At 39.0% G+C, this 21,228-nt stretch overlaps 2 protein-coding genes across 3 annotated transcripts; both read left to right on the plus strand.

The window, feature by feature from the left end:
- The first annotated feature begins 4,270 nt into the window (after positions 1–4,270).
- On the plus strand, positions 4,271–5,233 carry LOC125210243 (UDP-glycosyltransferase 83A1-like). Its single transcript, XM_048109808.1, has 2 exons — positions 4,271–4,883; positions 4,989–5,233. Exons 1-2 carry the CDS (start codon positions 4,367–4,369, stop codon positions 5,231–5,233), a joined length of 762 nt encoding a protein of 253 aa, XP_047965765.1. The 5' UTR covers positions 4,271–4,366.
- A 13,551-nt stretch (positions 5,234–18,784) lies between these two features.
- LOC125212626 (UDP-glycosyltransferase 83A1-like) lies at positions 18,785–21,228 on the plus strand. Of its 2 annotated transcripts, XM_048112842.1 has the most exons (3): positions 18,785–19,304; positions 20,153–20,807; positions 20,928–21,228. In XM_048112842.1, the coding sequence occupies exons 1-3, from the start codon at positions 18,809–18,811 to the stop codon at positions 21,031–21,033; spliced, it is 1,257 nt and encodes a 418-aa protein (XP_047968799.1). In that variant the 5' UTR covers positions 18,785–18,808; the 3' UTR covers positions 21,034–21,228. The 2 variants fall into 2 exon arrangements, with proteins under 2 accessions (XP_047968799.1, XP_047968798.1); XM_048112841.1 differs by having other exon boundaries at positions 20,153–21,228.

Here is a 21,228-nt window from a genome sequence, read left to right on the forward strand (position 1 = left end):
CTCATAAACTGAAAACAAAAAGAAAAGGAAAATTATAAACAGTATGTACACCAAAAAGATCACACACAATAACAAGTATGAACGCCATCCATCCCCGGCAACGGCGCCATTTTGAAAAGGCTGGTCATGGTTTTCTCGGTTTTCATATGTAATTTGGAATGTATCCAACTAATCAGGAAGAGATTCCCGACCCAGCTGAGTCATTGGAACGACAACCGGGACCTGGCTTCAAACAAGTTTCCTCAACCCACTTCTACTGGTTAGTATAGTGGAGGTAAGGGTCGAATCCCACAAGGATGGATACGTTCGGATAACTGCGGTGACTTTCCTGGGTGTTTTTGGTTAGCTACCACGCTTGGGTTGAGATTTTACCTAGGCAAGAAATAAAGGTGGTACTCTACTAACTAGTAGGCGTGAAAATAACAGGCATGTGGTGGTGTTCGTGAAAATAGGGGACAAGGTGTCTCAGAGGCATATGAAAAGTAGACAGTTACTAAAAGAGGAAATCTAGACAACAAGGTATATCTGGTGGCTGGGTGGCTCTCTGACAGGTCTGGACAGTACAACTGAAAAGTAGGGAACAAAAGCAAAAGTAACTTAAAAGTAAAGTGGTCCAAACTAAAGTTGATTTTGACGTTTTCTTCTTCACCAAGTATTAACAGAAATCATATGAACACAAACACCATAACTAAACTCAGATTCATAACTTCAAACTCAAGATCCATTGATTAAAATGCTCAAACTTAAAATGAACGGTGAAACTGTAGTTTTACTTCTACTGACTGACATGCAAGGTGGTGATCACAGCGCAGAACAGAAAACTCATGCACGAAAATGAGAATGGAAACATGACTTACAACTTCAGATCAACAATTCCAGACAAGGAAACAATTTGAAATTAAAAGCGATTACTAGATCTAACTTTCCTAGGCAAAATGAAGCAAACTCAAACCAAAGGGAAATTCGGAATAGAAATTTCATAGCTAAAACGTTTGGATCTTCACCAAGTACTTCAAAAAGCAACAAAAATACCTCAACCCACTTCTACTGGATAGTATAGTGGAGTAAGGGTCGATCCCACAGAGATGGATGTAGGCGAAGTGCAATTGCAAAGGCATTTTGAATGGGTTGGTTAGCTACCACGCTTTTTGAATTGAGTTCTACCTAGACGTAAAATTAAAATGAGACTCTACCTATACTGACCAGTAGGTAACTAAATGCTTAATGCTACTAGATGTGTACGTGAATATGAAAGTTGGACACCTAGTTATGCATATGAGAAGCTACTATACGAAACTTACTAAAAATGGGCTAGACATGCTGGCAGACTGGCTGCTGGGTTTGCAGAAAAGCTGAAAAAAGTGCAAGTACAAAAGCAAAAAGTAACAAAAGCAACATATCTTTGATTGTGACATTTATGAATGCATAACTATCAGCTCTAGCTAACTAGAGAGATTTTAAGCAATAACAAAACTGAAACTCAAATAAAACCATAAAAACTTAACTTCATTCAAACATTCAAACCAAAAGATGCTTAAAACAGATAAACTACTGAAATCCGAGACAAATGCAAGTAAAACAAGTTCTTAAACTAAGAAAGCATTAAAAGAAAGCATGTAAATAGTTGATGGCTTCTTCTGAAACTGGAACTGGACTACGGCGGCTGGAATAATTCAGGCATGATGACTCCCCGCCGGCTGGTGGCCGGAATCTTCATGGCAGGCTGGTGGATTTAGAGAGTGGAACTTAGAGCTAATGGAGCTATTCTCCCACAAAGTGTTCTCAAAGTGATGATAAAAGTGATAAGTCAAAAGTGATTCCTCCTTATGTTCAACTCCTATTTATAGGGTGGCTTGCCCTAATTTCTAGGGCTGCCTCTTCATGCGAAATGACAATTTTGCCCCTCTTTAGTAGTTGATTGTTCCAAGCAAGTCCTTCTTTCTCGTGTCCAGTTCCGTAGCATCCATCCTGGCCAGTTTGCACCTTTTCTGCCCATAATTGCCAGTTTGTACTTTTTTTGCTCATACTGGCTAGTTGCACACTTTTTGCTGCTTTTTCACGCCAATTCCTTCTGATCCTTTCCTCCTGATTTAGTACCTCAACCTGCACATTTTAGCAACTATTTTGCAGATATTATCCAATAAAGCACGTTATACTGACCAGAACCCAAGACCTAAAACGAGACTCATCAGTCGCATTAAAATAAAACCAACCTTACTATCTCAATATTATGTATTAAAATTATCAACAAAAAGATAAAACTTTCTCAATAGATTTGTGTTGATAAAATTATATCTTTGTATTGAAATTTAAATTTACATGTTATGTTGATAAAGTTATATCTATATGTTGAGAAATTTCCAACATAATGTTGAAGATCTGGGTTCTAGATTGGGAATTAGTTAGCATTTGATTACAACCCTATAAGTATGTATCTATATATATGTAGGAGGCAAAAAGTTATTGATAATTTTTATATTTAAATATATACAATATTCAGCAAAAGTGATTTAGTGAATATTTTTTAAAAAGTAGTTTAATTGAAATTAATTCTATTAGTTGACTAGTTTAGTTGGACGTGAGTCATTTATGTTGTACATTTGTCAAAAAAAATTAATTAGTTTGGCACACCACCTCACAATGTCATTTTGGTATGATAGATCCACTCTATAAGACACATTACGAGACTGGAGAGAAATTAGGTGGTTGAAATTTGGCACGCACTTTTTATTTGTGTACATTTAATGCAATAGAAATATAGAAAAATGAAATTATGGCATTACTTTTTATTTCTGTACATTTTCAATTATATATATATATATTTTTTTTTTTATATAAAAAAGAGGAAATTATAACGGTAAAATTTGAAACAATTCTAACAAAGTGTTGTATGATTATATTATTTCTTACTTGCTAAAAGATGATGAATATATATAATAAATTATTATTGTATCATGTATATATATAAGCATGGGGTCGCGTTAAAATAAAACCAATACTATCTCAATATTATGTATTAAAATTATCAACACAAAGAAAAAACTTTCTCAATAGATTTGTGTTGATAAAATTATATCTTTGTGTTGAAATTTAAATTTACATGTTATGTTGATAAAGTTATATCTATATGTTGAGAAATTTCCAACATAATGTTGAAGTTCTGGGTTCTAGATTGAGAATTATTTAGCATTTGATTACAACCCTATAAGTATGTATCTATATATATGTAGGAGGCAAAAAGTTATTTATAATTTTTATATTTAAATATATACAATATTCAGCAAAAGTGATTTAGTGAATATTTTTAAAAAAGTAGTTTAGTTGAAATTAGTTCTATTAGTTGACTAGTTTAGTTGGACGTGAGTCATTTATGTTGTACATTTGTCAAAAATTAATTAGTTTGGCACACTACCTCACAATGTCATTTTGGTATGATAGATCCACTCTATAAAGACACGTTACGAGACTGGAGAGAAATTAGGTGGTTGAAATTTGGCACGCACTTTTTATTTGTGTACATTTAATGCAATAGAAATATAGAAAAATGAAATTATGGCATTACTTTTTATTTCTGTACATTTTCAATTATATATATATTTTTTATATAAAAAAGAGGAAATTATAAAGGTAAAATTTGAAACAATTCTAACAAAGTGTTGTATGATTATATTATTTTTTACTTGCTAAAAGATGATGAATATATATAATAAATTATTATTATATCATGTAATATAAGTATGGGGTCGCGTTAAAATAAAACCAACCTTACTATCTCAATATTATGTATTAAAATTATCAACACAAAGACAAAACTTTCTCAATAGATTTGTGTTGATAAAATTATATCTTTGTGTTGAAATTTAAATTTACATGTTATGTTGATAAAGTTATATCTATATGTTGAGAAATTTTCAACATAATGTTGAAGTACTGGGTTCTAGATTGGGAATTAGTTAGCATTTGATTATAACCCTATAAGTATGTATATATATATATATGTAGGAGGCAAAAAATTATTGATAATTTTTATATTTAAATATATACAATATTCAGCAAAAGTGATTTAGTGAATATTTTTAAAAAAGTAGTTTAATTGAAATTAATTCTATTAGTTGACTAGTTTAGTTGGACGTGAGTCATTTATGTTGTTGCATTTGTCAAAAATTAATTAGTTTGGCACACCATCTCATAATATCATTTGGTATGATAGATCCCCCCTATAAAACACGTGACGAGAATGGAGGAAAATAGGTGGTTGAATTGTGGCACGTACTCTTTTTAAACCACATTATGCATCTTTACGTCGATGTCCGACTAGGAAGTGAAATTTGAAATAGGTGGTGGGAATTGAAAGGAAAGAGCTCCGATGGCCGACAAGAGACCTCATGTGTTGGCCGTTGCATTCCCTGCTCAAGGCCACGTGAAGCCGCTCATGAGCCTCTGTCGCCAAATAGCCAAATATGGTATTAAGGTCACCTTTGTCAATGCCCATTCAATCCATCACAAGATACTTTCTGCATCTCAAAAACAACAAGACAAGGACGAAGAAGAAGAAGATGATGATTCCTGCCACAATATAGTGATGCAAACTGTCCCTGACGGTCTCACTCCTGAAGACGATCCAAATAGCCCCTTTACGCTGCTCGAAACTCTCCCAAAGACATTGCCACAAAACTTGACAGAATTGATTCAAAGGATCAACACCTCCAATCCTAACGAGAAGGTTACCTGTCTCATTGCTGACATCGCATTTTCATGGATTTTCGAAATTGCAGACAAGATGGGAGCCGAGCCTGTCGCCTTTTCCACACCTTCCATCGCAACCTTGGCCTTCATGTTTCACACTCCCAAACTCTTAGAGCAAGGAATTCTGGATATAAATGGTAATATTTAATCATCCCTTTTGCTTTTTGTATAACTATTAATACTATCTTGAAACTTGAGACTTAGCTCAAAGCCGGCAATATATCCTATCAAATTAAGTGCAGGATCTCTCCACAATGGGGTTGTAGTTAGTCTTTCAAATGATATACCTGCTTGGAGGAATGGTGAGTTTCTATGGAGTTTCCCTACAGACCCGGAAATACAAAAGGTGTTCTTCAAATTTAGAACAGGATTCGAAGAAGCTAGTAAGGCAAGGTGGTTGCTTTGCAACTCTTGTCATGAGCTCGAACCTGCAGCTACTGAGTTGGTCCCTAACGTCTTGCCGGTCGGGCCCTTGACAGAATCATAAAAAAAGGACCATTCCGACAAGGATTTTATACGTTATGGACCTATTTTTCAAAAAGTGAATGTTTTGGATTTTCATATGTCTAGAACCAAATTTGACCTTTACTCTTAAAAAAAATAAAATATTACTCCATCCGTCGCACTTTAAGAGTCTCATTTGAGTTCGGCACGAGTTTTAAGAAATGTAAAGGAAAGTTGGTGAAAAAATATAGTTGAATGTAAGTCCTACTTTTATGTATTAGTTTTATAATAAAATGTGAATGGAAAAAAGTTAGTGGAATATGAAACCTATTACCATTTATGGTATATTTTAACCGGGACTCCTAAAGTGGGAAGGAGAGAGTACAACCTAACTTTAACTTTATTAACTAACATAAACGTAATAAAATAAAAATCTTATCACGTCGTTTTTTTTTATAATTGTTTGTAATTTAATATTGCTAAAGTAGTAGTTTTAGAAAAAAAACTAATTTGATTATTTTATACTCCCTCCGTTCCACAGTAATAGAGGCATTTCATTTTGCCCACTCATTTTGAAAAAATAATTATATATAGTTAAAGTGGAGAAAAAGTAAAGTAATAAAGAGAATATTGTAGATAAGACTCTTCTCTACATTATTCCCTCTCTTATTTTACTCTATCTCCAATTTAACTACTCCATTTAATATCATTTTTTCAAAACGAGTGCAGAAAATGAAATGTCTCTATTACATGGAACGGAGGGAGTACAATACTTAAGATTGGTTCGTGATACTTAGCTCCCAATGGAAGAATAATCAGAAGGTTCAATATTCAAACCAAAGTCTTCAATCTTCAATTTATGTGTTTAAAGGTGTTCTTAAGTGTGTGGGTGTGTATTAGGGCGGCTGGAAGATAATGGTGTTTGACCTGGGGATTTTCCTCTTATTTCTCACTCAAAAATCACATGTCGTAAAAAGAACGGACCCAATGAGTTTGACCCGTCCAGATCAATAGGGTCGGAATATTAGCAACTACGACAACGTAAAAACAAGAACTACGGCTAAAGGATGCAAAGACGAAAAGAAAACATCAAGATCTAAACATAAAATAGAGACTCAAACAGAAAACAGAAAATCTAAGCTAAGACTTACATAAAACACGAAAACGAAAACAGCTGTAAAACATCAAAACATAAAACTAAGAAAAAAACATGAAAGAGAGTTGGTTACATGAAAATAATACAAAACTAAGCTAGGAAAGCAGAAAATTACTTCATCACTCCTTCTCGGAGTGGGATTACAGACTGAAACTGAAATATGCGAGGAACAACAAAGGAAACAGCTAACTACCAGCTAACTAGACGGAACCAAGTGTGTGAAGAGGATTGAAGAGCGAGGATTTGAAGAGCACTTTGATTTCAGCTCTGAAAGAGAACTAGAAATCCTACCTACTCTAAAGAGAACCCCCCTAAACGACTCAGCAAGAAATGAAATGTGGGGGAACTCTCTTCTCTTAGTGTGCAAGGCTCCTTTATATAGGGAGGCATAGGGCTCTGATCCCTAGGGTATCACCCCCCTGAAATGACGCTTTTTCCCTTCACATATTAGAGTGGAGTTCAAAGTCTTCTCTCCAGTGCAAGGTTGGCTGGCTCCGGTTAAATAATGACTTGATCAATTCAAAAGCCGTCTCTTTTATCCTTTTTCCCAACTTTTGCTTTCGCCCTCCTGGAATGATGTGGTCTTCAGCTTCCGGCGAAATCTACACACACTTGGCTCAAAAGGGGTTGTTAGTTCGCTGATTTCAGTGTAGTTTTACTATAAAATTCATTCATGAATCGGACCTCGTCAATATGTAACTTCCAGTTTAGGTGATAAGCCCTTTAATCAAAGCATGAATAGATGAATTATGCTCACTAAGTGGTGGAAGAATCCAATGAACTCCCATGTGATCAAGAAAACCAAAGAATGACTAAATGATGAGTCATTAACTATCACAAGTGGTGGTAGAATCCAATGACAACCCATGTGATCACGAAAATCAAAGTATGCTACATGACAAGTCATTTCTATCACAAGTGGTGGTAGAATACAATAATAACCCAATATGATCAAAAAAATCAAAATATGACCACATCACAAGTCATTTTCTATCACTAGTAGTAGTGGAATCCAATGACATTCCATGTGATTACGGAAATCAAAGAATGACTACATGACATGTCATTTTTTTCACAAGTGGTGGTGGAATCCAAGGATATTCCATGTGCTCACAAATGATAGTAGTGGAATCCTATGCTCAACAAATTGCTTCTATATATTTACCTATATGCTTCAAGAAAATTACACACAAATCCTCTCACAATTATTGATGATATTTTGGAAGGTCGAATATCGAAGGTCAATTATATAGTAAATGACCACGAACAAAATATGGAATATTATCTCACTGATGGCATATATCCTCAGTGGGAGGAATTTGTCAAATCTATCCCAGGTCTACGATGAAGCACAAGTTGTCTGCTCACGCTAGGGTTTGACAAGATTTTGGCTTCATTCGATCAATTGGAGTCTTGTATGGATAATTTGGAGAACCCAGTGGTCTAAAAATCAGACTCTGCGGACGATGACTATGATTCTGATGATCGGGAGTACGAGGAGCATCAGGGTGATGGTTTCAGAAGACGTGATACAAACCCTAGTTTCTGCCAGTTTGGGGCACGCGGCAGTAGACCTTTGGATGGTCTTGTTGGTTGCGCATTGAGGTCTGTCTTGCTAGAACCTCATTGAAACCCATCGGTAATCGTCGAACGTGAGGCACCATCGTCGTGCTGGAGCTAGATCCACCTTCATCATCGCCCCAATCGGTGACACTTCCACCTTGTTTGACTATCATGTTATGCAAGATGATGCACGCATACATGACATCGGCGCTGACTTCCTTAACTGGAAACGCGCTGGACCTTTCACTATTGCCCACCGCGAATGGAGCACACCAAAAACCCACTCCACATCCTTCCGCGCGGCCTCCTGCTTTGCCGCAAATATGACTCTCCTATCACCCATTGGGCAGCTGATCATGTTCACAAAAACTGGCCACCTTGGGTAAATGCCATTGGTCAAGTAGTACCACATATGATATTGGCGTCCATTCTCAGTGAACTCGATGGCCGGGCTGCGTCCCCTGCATTGATCAGTGAAGAGGTTGACGAGTTGAGGACGTTGATGTCGTTGTTCGACCGCACTAAACCGAAGTAAGCATGCCAAATCCAGAGCCGATGGTCAGCGACGGCTTCAAGGATCATGGTCGGATGGCTGCCCTTGTATCCACTCGTAAATTGGCCTCTTCACGCCGTCGGGAAATTCTACCACTCCCAGTGCATACAGTCGATGCTTCCTAGCATTCTAGGAAAGTCGTGCGCCATCTCGTGCATCTTCATCAGAGTCTAGCATTCCTCAGCAGTTGGCCTCCGCAAATATCTGTTGCTATAAGCCTCCATAACTCCCCTAAAAAAATTCTTCACGGAATCGCGGCCAGTTGTCTCCCCGCAATGAAGGTACCCGTCGAACATACCCGCCGTGGTGCCGTAGGCCAATTACCGGATCGCCACCGTGCACTTCTGCAACGGCGTAAGTCCGAGTCTGCCGATGCTGAAAGTATTCATCACGTGCCTCCAACGTCTAGACAATGCTAACAAAAAGATCTCGCCGCATTCTAAAACGGCGGTGAAATATTCTTCGAACAGACGTTGGTGAGCTACGTCGTACTCGTGGCGGACATACGTCCGACGTAGAATCGGCCGAGGGACCAGCGCCACTGTCGCCACCGCTGCTGCCGCTTCACGCTCACACTCCATTTCCGCCAAGCATTTCGCCGGAGCATCATTAACGCAATCGAATAAAAACCATCAGGCCCCACCATGATTGCTCGGCAAAATAGTTGTTGCCGGGGTGTGAGAAAGTTGGAAAGTTTTGAGAGATGGGAGTGATGGGAGAGAATAAATTAGGAGCTGGGATAAATGGGTGGGGAACTCGGGTGTTTAAATAGAATAAAAATTCAAAAAAAATAAAAATAAAATTCGATACCGCAGACGATGCGACGTAGACGCCTATCGTCCGCGGACGATCTATCGGGCGCAGACGATGAAATACCCATCGTCCGCATAGCTACAGTGGCGGACGATGCCTTAAAAGTAGGTTGATACCAGTGGTCTAGCGTATGGAGAATAAAGAAAGAAAAAAAACAAGAATAATTGACGACGTCAACTTGTTCCAAAACCCCCACTTGCATGTTAGTATTATGTTACGAGTGAATTCTTTCTTTCAATCAAGAATCAAAGTAAGCCATCTTTTGGGAATAAGTTCAAACTATGCAAAACTCATAAAACAAAACTAATCTTTGTTTTGGAAAAGATACTAAAAGAGATAATTTTATTCCTGATTTTTAATTTATGTGCTTGGTTAATTTGCTTTTATTAACTTAACTTTGAGCGAATTTCAGTTTTTAACTTTAACTTTTATTTACTTTTATTAACTTTAATTTTTATTTACTTTGAGCGAATATATATTTTTATGGAAAATGATCAAAACAAAAATGCCTCTTAATATAGAAATGCAGCCCAAATCGTGGCCATAACATTAGGCGATCTGATGGTCAATAATTAATCAAAAACAAGAAAGGTCATTATTAATTAGTTTTAGGTCATTTTATAAAATCCAAGTTTGTTGTCATTTTAGATCATTTTTTATAATCCTTTATTAAAATAACCTAAAAATAAACTAACAATGCCCTCCGTATGGTTTTATTTTGCATTTTCGTATTAAGATCTATTTTTGCATAAATCACAACCACTAGAGAGTTAAGATGTTGGAAATAAGTTACAGCACAAGTACTACAAAGAAACTAAAGCCTTAAAGAAACTAAAATCTACTACAAGCTTCAGCCTATGGTAAACATAAGATCTTGGCAGCCTTGAATTTGAAATCCCTCTTCTTATAGAATAGAGAAAAGGTTTTCTAGAGAGAGAGTTCACCAAACTAAACTAAACTATAAAGTGATAAAGTGATTAGTGGTTCTCGGGGAAAGTCATAGTTAAGTATTTTGTTACATTTTTCCAATAAAAGATATTTCCCTTCTTTTTTACTTTTCAATGGCTGATATGGTGTGTGGAAGTGCCTTTAATCATTTTCCCGTCGGGTTCAAACTGGCCAGCCAACATATAGTGCAAATAGTGATCAATTCCGAGCGACGGAAACTTGCCTATCAATATTGTGTTCCAATTAGATTTAGTGGTTTCGGCGGTGGATCTGATAATTCCACCGCTGGAATCTTGCTTTCTTTCCTGCATTATACAAGCTATAGTTAGACCTTGAGTGTTTTACGGTGGATCTGACAATTCCATCGTCAAATCTCGTTTTAATTATGCTTTCTTGGATGCTCTTTGCAATTTGATGCAGTTTCAACGTAGAAATCGGGCAAAAACTGGCGGTGTCAGATTGATTTGAAATTCGCACGGTACATGTGAAACGCAATTTGGGAACGAACTCATCGCGACTAAACAACTTTAATCGCGATGATGGACGATGGATTTTGGCCATCTGACATCGTTTAGGGGGCGAAAACTGCAATTTACTGTTTTTTCGGGCTTATTTTTAATTTTTAATTTTCTGTTTTATTTCCAATTGAACTTTTAGGGTTTTTTAGACGCTTATAAATAGCGTTGTTTTTGTTTTGGGCCGCAGTTGAATTTCGATAATAATATTTCGTTTTTCATTGAAACTACGGTTTCTCTGAATTTCTTCTCCGTTCAGTCAATTTCTCTATACGTTTTGCATCAATTGGTATCACGATCCAGGTTGTTATCAATGGCTGAACGTAGACGTGGCGGTGGACGTGGCGGTGCTCGTGGTGGCGGTCGTGGTGGAGGACGTGGGGAGATTCCTTAACACGAAGGGGCTGCACGGGAACGCGATCTGCGTGACGAATTGAGACAACAGGTGCGAGATCTCCAGTGACGTCTGGCGCAACTGGAGACCACCACCACTGAGGATTCGGACCTTTCCCATCCTGACGATGATGACGGCGAGTACCCTTTTGGCTGTGCAAGGGAGCGCGGCGGGAACGGGTACTATGGGGTTGACCCATCGCGTGATATCGGCATGAGGATTGAGATTCCAGAGTTTGAGGGTAAGGCTCTTCCTGATGAGTTCATTGATTGGTTAAATACTGTAGAGCGTGTTTTCGATATCAAGAACATCAGTGATAGCAATAAGGTGAAATTGGCTGCCATTAAATTGAAGAAAAATGCTTCGATCTGGTGGGAACATGTTAAGAAACAACGAGCAAGGGAAAGGAAGTCCAAAATTCAGTCTTGGGAAAAGATGAAGAAGTTACTTAGGGGGAAATTTCTTCCTGCGCACTATCGACAAGATGCATTTATTGAATACCATGTCTGTAAGCAGGGTGCTTTGTCTGTGGAGGAGTTTACCAATGAATTTGATCGTCTACGGATGCGTTGTGATGTTGAGGAAGAGGAGGAACAGACGATCGCTCGCTACTTTGAGGCGCTTCGTACTGAGATTGCTAAGGTGGTCCAATTGCAACAATATTTCAGTTATGATGATGTATGCATGCTTGCTCTTAAAGTTGAGAAGCAGTTGAAAGGAAAGAAAGTCTCGAGTCGTTGGTCGTCGGGCAGGGAGTCGACGAATTTTCGTGGCGGTTCAGGGTCGTCACAACCAACTGCACCGGTGGCAGCGAAGCAGCAGGTCATGACGAAACCTGGGCAGTCTATGGAGCCTGGTCCGAGGGCGCGACAGCCCGTACGGTGTTTTAAGTGTCAGGGTTTTGGGCATATGCAGGCTGATTGCCCCAATAGGCAGATGGTCACATTCGTTGGAGAAGATGATGCGCCTGCTTTTTATGAATCTGAGAATGATGGCTATGGGTTGGACATGGATACCGAGTTGGTTTATGCAGATCGTGGGCCTGCATTGGTCGTTCGACGTGTTCTGAATATATCGCCTGCAGAGGATGAACAGTGGTTGAGGCACAACATTTTCCATACAAAGTGCACCACCAAAGGGAAGGTATGCAATTTGATTATTGATGGGGGTAGCTGCGAAAACGTGGTGTCTGCAACCATGGTGGAGAAATTGGGTTTGAAGACAGTGGACTGATAAGGCTAATTTCATGCACCGGTAATGTGCGAAAAATGTTATAATTTGCTGGGTCTAACACGTTTCCTAAGCCAGGTGTGTGAAGAAAATCGCTAGATCAAGGAAGTAGTGAAGGAGATGGTCTAGCGAGAGAATGGAACGAAATGAGCAAGATTCACAAGGAAATTGGCGTGATAAAGGAGTCTACAGCTGAGGGCAACAAAGTCATTATCTATACCTCGCTGGGCCCACTAAAACGCCTATAAAAAGAGAAGAGCATGCAACGCAAAAGAGGCTTCGACACAGTTTTTTTTACTCTTCTTAGCTCATACATTTTACACACACACTTGGGGTAATGGATCTGGGGTAATTGTGATCGGGAGGGTACTTTCTGGAAGATTCGTGCTTGGCAACACCGTCTGCGTTTAATTGTTTAATTGTTTTATCGTTCGTGGATCTGCGTTTAGCTGTTTAATTTCAAGTCATTTTACATAGATCTCTCTGTTGTTAGTTTATTCCTTCAATTGCTATGTCGATCTCTGTTTATTTTGATGTTGAGGTGTTTGATGTGGAAGTTGGTGACAGATCTGTGGTTGTTTGAGTATTCGGAGTTCTTACTTTTAAAATCTGACGTGATGGAGAGTTTCTTCTGTTTGGAGTTCATGTCGGACGCTTGGATCCGGAGTGGATTTAGCGTCTGAGGTCGGATTTGGCGTGTGGAAAGACAGTAGTTCGATAGATTTGTTTTATTTCCTCTTGGTTTCTATTTTACTTCGTCTAGGGTATGCAGATCTGTTAAGTTCTTCGTTTATTATGCATAGATTTGATTTCAAGTTAGTAGCTCTGTTTTTGTTTTGCTCATGTTGTTTTTCTTAAGAAGTTTTATGCAAATTTGGTTGTAGAAGACGATGTCACTGTCAGTTAGTACAAGAGTTAGTTATTCTGCCAACTTTTCAGTCGTACCTTGCTTTTTTTAGACGTGGTCCCCACCGTAGATTTATTTCCTAGGTCTAGCTGTTAGTTTAAGATTTTTTTTAAGGTTCCCAAGCCAAGTTAATTTTTATTTTCCTCAACCCAAGAAAATGCGTGGCAGCAGCCAACACCAAAAACACTCCCAAATCCTTGAACATGAGTATTACGCATCCTTCTCTGTGGGATCGATCCCTACTTCCCTATACTAGGTTTAGTAAAGTGGTTGAGGGTTTTTGAAAGAAAAAGTGCTTTGTGTGTCCGACGACCGGGATTCCTCGCCACCCACGAGTTCCTAGACCGAAGTGATCTGGTGGACTTGCTGGATCTAGGGAACCTGCTATTTTCTTATTTGAACAGCCATAGCACAAAACACAAGCCTTTCATGGACCATCCCCAACCTTACAAGCTGTCATAGCTTGTTAAAGGCCGCGAGTTAAAGGTTCATAAACGTTGCCTCGTTCAATTTTCCATTGGGAAACGGTATCAAGATGAAGTATGGTGTGATGTTATTCCTATGGATGCCTGTCATATGTTGTTGGGTCGCCCGTGGCAGTTTGATCGGAAAGTCAAGCATGATGGCTTCAAGAATACGTATACCTTTAAGAAGGATGGAGCCACCATTACTTTGTGTCCCAGTCCAGACGAGAGGTGTGAACCTGCCGCGAATAAGGATGATAGGATTGCTGGGAGCAGTAACTTGTTGATGAGATCTACTTTTGTAGCTGCAGCGACCGAAGCCAAAAACTTCCTTGTGCTTATGGTGGTCGAAGGGAACATTGAGGACATGGCTATCCCAGCAGAAGTGCAACTGCTTCTGGAATTGTATCAGGATGTCTTACCAGCGGCTATTCTAGCAGGTTTGCCTCCTATGAGGGATATTCAGCATTGCATTGATCTCCTGCCTGGTTCGTCTATTCCGAATAAGGCGGCGTATCGTTTGAGGCCTAAAGAACACGAGGAGTTACAGAAACAGGTCTTGGAGTTGCTCGAGAAGGGGGTCATCCGTGAGAGTATGAGTTTGTGTGCTGTTTCGGCTCTAATGGTGCCCAAGGCTGATGGTTCGATGAGAATGTGTATGGACAGCCGAGCGATCAACAAAATCACAATCAAGTACAGGTTCCCGATCCCCAGGTTCGACGATCTATTGGACCAACTGCACGGTTCAGTAGTGTTTTCAAAGATAGATTTGCGAAGTGGTTATCATCAGATTCGCATAAGGCCAGGTGATGAGTGGAAGACGGCCTTCAAGACGAGGGATGGGTTGTACGAATGGATGGTCATGCCGTTTGGATTGTCGAATGCGCCTAGTACATTCATGCGTCTGATGAACCAGATTTTCAGGCCGTTTATTGGGCAGTTTGTTGTCGTTTATTTCGATGACATTCTTGTCTATAGTAGTTTGGTGGAGCAACATTTGGATCACTTGAGGAAGGTTTTTGATGTGCTGCGCGTGCAGCAGTTGTACGCCAATGCCAAGAAGTGCCATTTTCTGACGGAGGAAGTCACGTTTCTGGGTTATGTGGTTACTAAGCAGGGCATACGCATGGATGATGGAAAGATTGAGGCTATCACCAGTTGGCCGACGCCGACTAATATTCATGACATTCGGAGTTTCCATGGGTTGGCTTCCTTTTATCGCCGTTTCATTCGGGATTTCAGCAGCATTATTGCGCCGATCACAGAATGTTTGAAGGGTGGGAAGTTCATGTGGAGCAGTGAGGCGGACGCTGCATTCCAGTTTTTGAAGTTAAAGGTAACCCAAGCCCCTGTTTTGACTTTGCCTAATTTTGATGATGTGTTTGAGATGCATTGTGATGCTTCGAATGTTGGGATTGGTGGAGTATTGAGTCAGAATCAGAAGCCGATTGCCTTTTTCAGTGAGAAATTGTGTGACGCCTCGCAAGAGGTATTCTACTTATGACAAAGAGTTTTATGCTATTGTTCGTACTCTTGACCATTGGCAACATTACCTCTTGTCCAAGGAGTTTGTGTTATATTCTGATCATGAGGCACTGAAATACATACAAGGACAACACAAATTGAATTTTCGTCATGCTAAATGGGTGGAGTTCATACAAATGTTCAACTTTGTGATTAAGCATAAGGCTGGCGTGCAGAATCGAGTGGCTGATGCTTTGAGTCGACGACATGCCTTGTTGTCATCTATGCAGGCTCGTGTAGTGGGATTTGACACTTTTGGTGATCTATATGATCCTGATTTTCGTGATATTTGGATAAGGTGTGCAAAGGGGAGTTTTCAGCAGTTCCAGATTCACGACAAGTTCCTTTTCAAGGGAAACCGATTATGCATCCCACTTTGTTCATTGAGGGCCGCGATTGTTGATGAGGTTCATGGAGGGGGCCTTGCAGGTCATTTTGGGAAGGATAAGACTGTATCTTTGCTTTCTAATAGTTTCTACTTGGCCGCGGTTGGAGCATGATGTGGCTAAATTGGTGGCGAGGTGTCGGACCTGTCATGTTGCCAAGACCCGTCACAGTAATGCGGGTTTATACACTCCTCTCCCAGTTCCTACAGCGCCATAGGAGGATATTAGCTTGGATTTCGTATTGGGACTGCCCCGCACACTAAGGCAGAAAGACTCGATCATGGTTGTGGTGGATCGGTTCTCTAAAATGGCGCATTTTGTCCCCTGCAGTAAGACGTTTGATGCAAGTCAGGTGGCTCAGCTGTACTTTCGAGAGATCGTCAAGCTTCATGGTATTCCTAAATCTCTTACCTCTGATCGCGATGTAAAGTTTGTGAGTCATTTTTGGCGAACTTTGTGGCGAAGAATGGGGTCGAAACTTCAGTTTAGTAGTGCATATCACCCGCAGACGGATGGACAGACTGAGGTTGTCAATAGGAGTTTGGGGAATTTGCTGCGCAGTTTGGTTGGTGACAGTCCTCGACAATGGGACTTGGTGTTGGCACAAGCAGAGTTCGCGTATAACCAGTCGCAGAATCGAACAACTGGTAGGAGTCCGTTCCAGATTGTTTATGGGCGCAATCCAATCACTCCATTGGACTTGGTGCCTATTCCCATCACTGAACACTTTAGCTCCGATGGGGAAGAACAAGCTAAGCAGATTCGAGAGCTGCATGAGCAAGTGAGACAGCGCATTATCCAGCAGAATGACAAGTATAAACTGCGAGCTGATAGGCGACGGAAGAAGGTGGTTTTTCAGGAGGGTGATTTAGTTTGGATTCATTTGAGAAAGGAGCGTTTTCCAGGAGGGCGTTGGGGAAAGTTACAGCCAAGGGCGGATGGTCCTTTCCGTATCCTGAAACGGATAAATGATAATGCATATAAGGTGGATTTGCCAGGTCAGTACAATGTGTCAGCTACCTTCAATGTTGCTGATTTATCTCCATATGAAGATGGTAGTGAGGATGAAGCAGTTGACATGAATGATGTGGTGGCAGCGGCAGATGAAGCAGACTCGAGGTCGAGTCTTTTTCAAGAGGGGGAGTATGATGCAGTTTCAACGTAGAAATCGGGCAAAAACTGGCGGTGTTAGATTGATTTGAAATTCGCACGGTACATGCGAAACGCAATTTGGGATCGAAGATGGACGATGGATTTTGGCCATCTGACATTGTTTAGGGGGCGAAAACTGCAATTTACTGTTTTTTCGGGCTTATTTTTAATTTTTAATTTTCTGTTTTATTTCCTTTTGAACTTTTAGGGTTTTTTAGACGCTTATAAATAGCGTTGTTTTTGTTTTGGGCCGCAGTTGAATTTTGATAATAATATTTCGTTTTTCATTGAAACTAGGGTTTCTCTGAATTTCTTCTCCGTTCAGTCAATTTCTCTATACGTTTTGCATCACAATTGGTAGTTTAGATGTTTAGATCTAGCTTGTTTAAATGCTTTTAAGTAGTTAAATGTCGCAAATCTAGCTTAGTTAACATTTACTTTCTCATATCTGTTAGTTAGCGTAGAGGTAAAAATGCATGTTAGTTTGGCTAAGTTTTATTATGCTTTCTAGTAGGTAGGTAGAGGTGATCTAGTCGTTTAACTTCTGATTTTGTGTTTCCGTTCAATTTCCGATCATCTCTGTTTTCTGCATATCAATTCATCAATGGTGTTCATACATGCTCTGTTTTCAGTAGATTAAAGATAGAACATAGGTAGAAAATCATTTCAAAATCTGAAAATTAGCATTAGTTTAATTGTTTTTGTCTTTACACGCTTTTGCGTTTTCAATCTGCATAGCCAGATGCAGTAGGTGGTCCAAAGTCAGTTTTTTCACATGCATACTTATTTTAGGAAATTCTTTAGCTTAGCCCAACTGTAAGGTGCTCTTTTAAAATGACCAAAAATGCTTTCATGTTTTACATTCTTTCCATACGTCTGTACTTCGGTCGTCTAGTGACAAACACGAATTTTGCATGTTTTAAAAGGACTAGATTTGACACGTTTTAAATGTCAGTCATGAAAATTATGTTCTTACAAACCTGTCCAGCATTACCAAACTTCCTATGGTGATTGATTGGCCCATCGGGAATGAGACGATTTAGAAAGATTGATTAAAGAGCGTTCAGGGTTTTTCAATCACGATTCAACATTTTCAACGCCCTGGGTCGGATGTGGTACGTAAACAATTTAACCGAAATCATTTATGTGTTTATTATTATGCATAACATGATAGTTGACGACGAAGGATCGGCTGCGGCAAATTGGCAAATTGGTTCCCAGTGATACCCGGAAGCTCAACTGCAAGCAGCTCCCCAAGCCGGGGTTCGTCCCCATCATTGTGCGAGAAGATACAAATTTAAGCATCGATGTGCGATGCGAATGCCCACATCCAACTCTAAGAAGATCTAATCGAACACATTTGGGCGAAATTTGGCAATGATTAGCCAGTTGAACGAAAGTTATGAATTTTATCTATTTCATACAAATGTAATTTTAGCATTTAAATTATGAAATTTCGGTATGTATTTTATTATATGTTTGATACAATGACACTTTTAATATAATTGGACTTTTTATAAAATTATTGTAAAGGGTAGTGATAAAATGCAAACTTATATATTATACAAACTCCAAACTTTTCAACACAATGTCTACACAACTTCAACACAATGACAACACGGTGTAAAAATTCAAGATTTTGATGTCAACATAATGTCAATACAATGTCATCACAATATCAACGCAATATCAATACGGTGTCAACCGTTGACACTGTGTTGATACTTTCTGTTGCTATTATTTTGTAATCTGTTAATATTTTTTAACTAGTTTGGAGTTCGTACAGAGTTTGCATTTAATTACATTCTATTGTAATATTTAATTGAAATTAAAATGATTGAGAAAAAATTAAAATGAATAACATATGACATCATTGATTCCTCAATGAGCACATGTGATAAGGACGGAAAGAAATGTGTGGTTGAAAGTGGATACGTACTCTTTTTAAACCACATTAAGCGTCTTTACATCCATGCCCGACTAGTCAGCAGGAACTGAAAAGAAGGAGCTCCGATGGCTGGCAAAAGACCTCATGTGTTGGCCGTTCCATTCCCTGCTCAAGGCCACGTGAAGCCGCTCATGAGCCTCTGTCGCCTAATAGCCAAACACGGCATTAAAGTCACCTTTGTCAATGCCGAGTCTATTCATCACAAAATAATTTCCGCATCTCAAAAACAACAACAACAAGATGAAGATGATTCCGGCCACAACATAGTGATGGAAACCGTCCCGGATGGTCTAACTCCTGAAGACTTACCCTTTACACTGGTCGAAACTCTTCCAAAGACAATGCCGCAAACCTTAACCGATTTGATTCAAAGGATCAACACCTCCAATCCTAATGAGAAGGTTACCTGTCTCATTACTGACATCACATTGTCATGGATTTTCGAAATTGCAGCTAAGATGGGAGCCGAGCATGTCGTCTTTTCCACATTTTCCGTCGCCAGCTTGGCCTTCATGCTTCACATTCCCAAACTCATAGAGCAAGGAAATCTCAATATAAATGGTAATACTTAATCATCCCTTTTGTTTTTTATATCATTATGTATTACTCTCTTGTGTGAATTTGTTGGTGGAATAGCTTGATGATGAGAATTGAACAAATGAGCTTAATCATCCCAAAAAAGATTGCTTTTATAATTAATAAATGAAATAAATATTATTTGTTGTGAGTTATTGGCTCAAATGAACCTTAGAATTTTATATTTTGGTTTTGATTTGTCGAATGTGTTTACTGAATTCTTGAATTTGTTGATGGGTTCGACTTGAAAAATGTGTTTTTTTAAAATAAAAATTGCTTCTTTTTTTTTGCTAGTGATGAATGTGAGGATAATTTGTGCGGGGCCCACTTTGAATATCGGGAGTTACGTGAATATATTTGCAACTCCATAAGGAATTTGAGTAGATACGATTAATAAGTGATATTGTTGTTTACCTGTCTTTTGATGATTAGTTTTCTTGTATTGTTGAAATTGGATGCTTGTGTGTGTAAACATTGAGGTTATCTTTATCCAATTGAATGAATCTTGTCTCTTTTCTTTCTTTCTTTTGATGTATCTCTTCATTTAGTTTTGTTATAAAGCTAACATTGGTGGCTAAAATGATCCGAACTCTGAAAAAAATCCAGTGGTGATTAGATTGGAAATTTGAAGAATTTCTGTTCAAGGATTGTTGTTGTTGTTTTCGTCGTTATATGGTTTTGAGTTCTTATTCTTTATTTTATCACGTATGTTTGAATTCTCAATATTAGTAGTGATAATGCATAACTGTGTTATGTTTGCCATATTTGGTTTGTTTGAATGTCTAAAAAATAAATTCATGTGGTTTAGATATATCCTAACAAATTAAGTGCAGGATCTCTCGAAAATGGAGTTGTAGTTAGTCTTTCAAACGATATACCTTCTTGGAGGAAAGATGAGCTTCCGTGGAGTTTCTCCAGCAACCCGAAAATAGAAAAGGTTTTCTTTGAAACTACAAAAAATGGATTAAAAGAAGCTGGTAAAGCAAAGTGGTGGCTTTGCAACTCTAGTCACGAGCTCGAACCGGCAGCATATGAGTTGCTCCCAAACGCATTGCCATTTGGTCCCTTAAATTTACTTGACTCCAACAATGTCGGATCCACTAATTTCTTCTCTGAAGATTCATCCTGTTTATGCTGGTTGGATACCCAACCGTATAGATCTGTGGTGTATGTTTCTTTCGGAAGCTCGGGAGTTTTCTCTCAGCAGCAGTTGGATGAGTTGGCTCTCGGGCTCGAGCTATCGGGCCGGGCTTTTCTATGGGTCGTCCGCCCCGACCTCGCCGATGGGTCGTCGGTCGTGTACCCTCCCGGGTTTGGGACTGGGCTCGGGAAGATTGTGGAATGGGCACCTCAAAATAGAGTCTTGTCGCATCAGTCCATTGGTTGTTTCGTGTCTCATTGCGGATGGAACTCGACTACCGAAGGTGTGACCAATGGGGTCCCTTTCCTATGTTGGCCCTATTTTGCTGACCAGTTCCATAATGAGAGGTACATTTGTGAAAAGTGGGGGATTGGATTAAAAATTGATTTTGATGAAAAGGGGATTGTTAGATCAAGATATGAAATCAAGGACAAAATTAATATGTTGTTTTATGATAATAAGTATAGGGAAAATGCACTGAAACTGAAGGAAATGTGTGGCAAGAGTGTTGACGATGGTGGAACGTCTTGCAAAAATCTGAAGAAATTTATTGATCATCTTTATAGGAGATGAAGGGTATGGTTTTTACATATTCCAAAAATTTGTGTGTTCATATATATTAATGGTTTCTGATATGTACTAGTACTACTTTTTATGAAATAAGTATAAAAATGCTTGTGTATATACGTGTGAAACTAGTATCAAAGAGATACTATATAAGAGTGTTTGATTTGATAAATGAAATCGATAAGCTTTTTATGGTGTTTA

This window comes from Salvia hispanica, chromosome 3 (genome assembly GCF_023119035.1).
Source record: "Salvia hispanica cultivar TCC Black 2014 chromosome 3, UniMelb_Shisp_WGS_1.0, whole genome shotgun sequence".
In the NCBI taxonomy this organism is placed as follows: Eukaryota; Viridiplantae; Streptophyta; class Magnoliopsida; order Lamiales; family Lamiaceae; genus Salvia; species Salvia hispanica.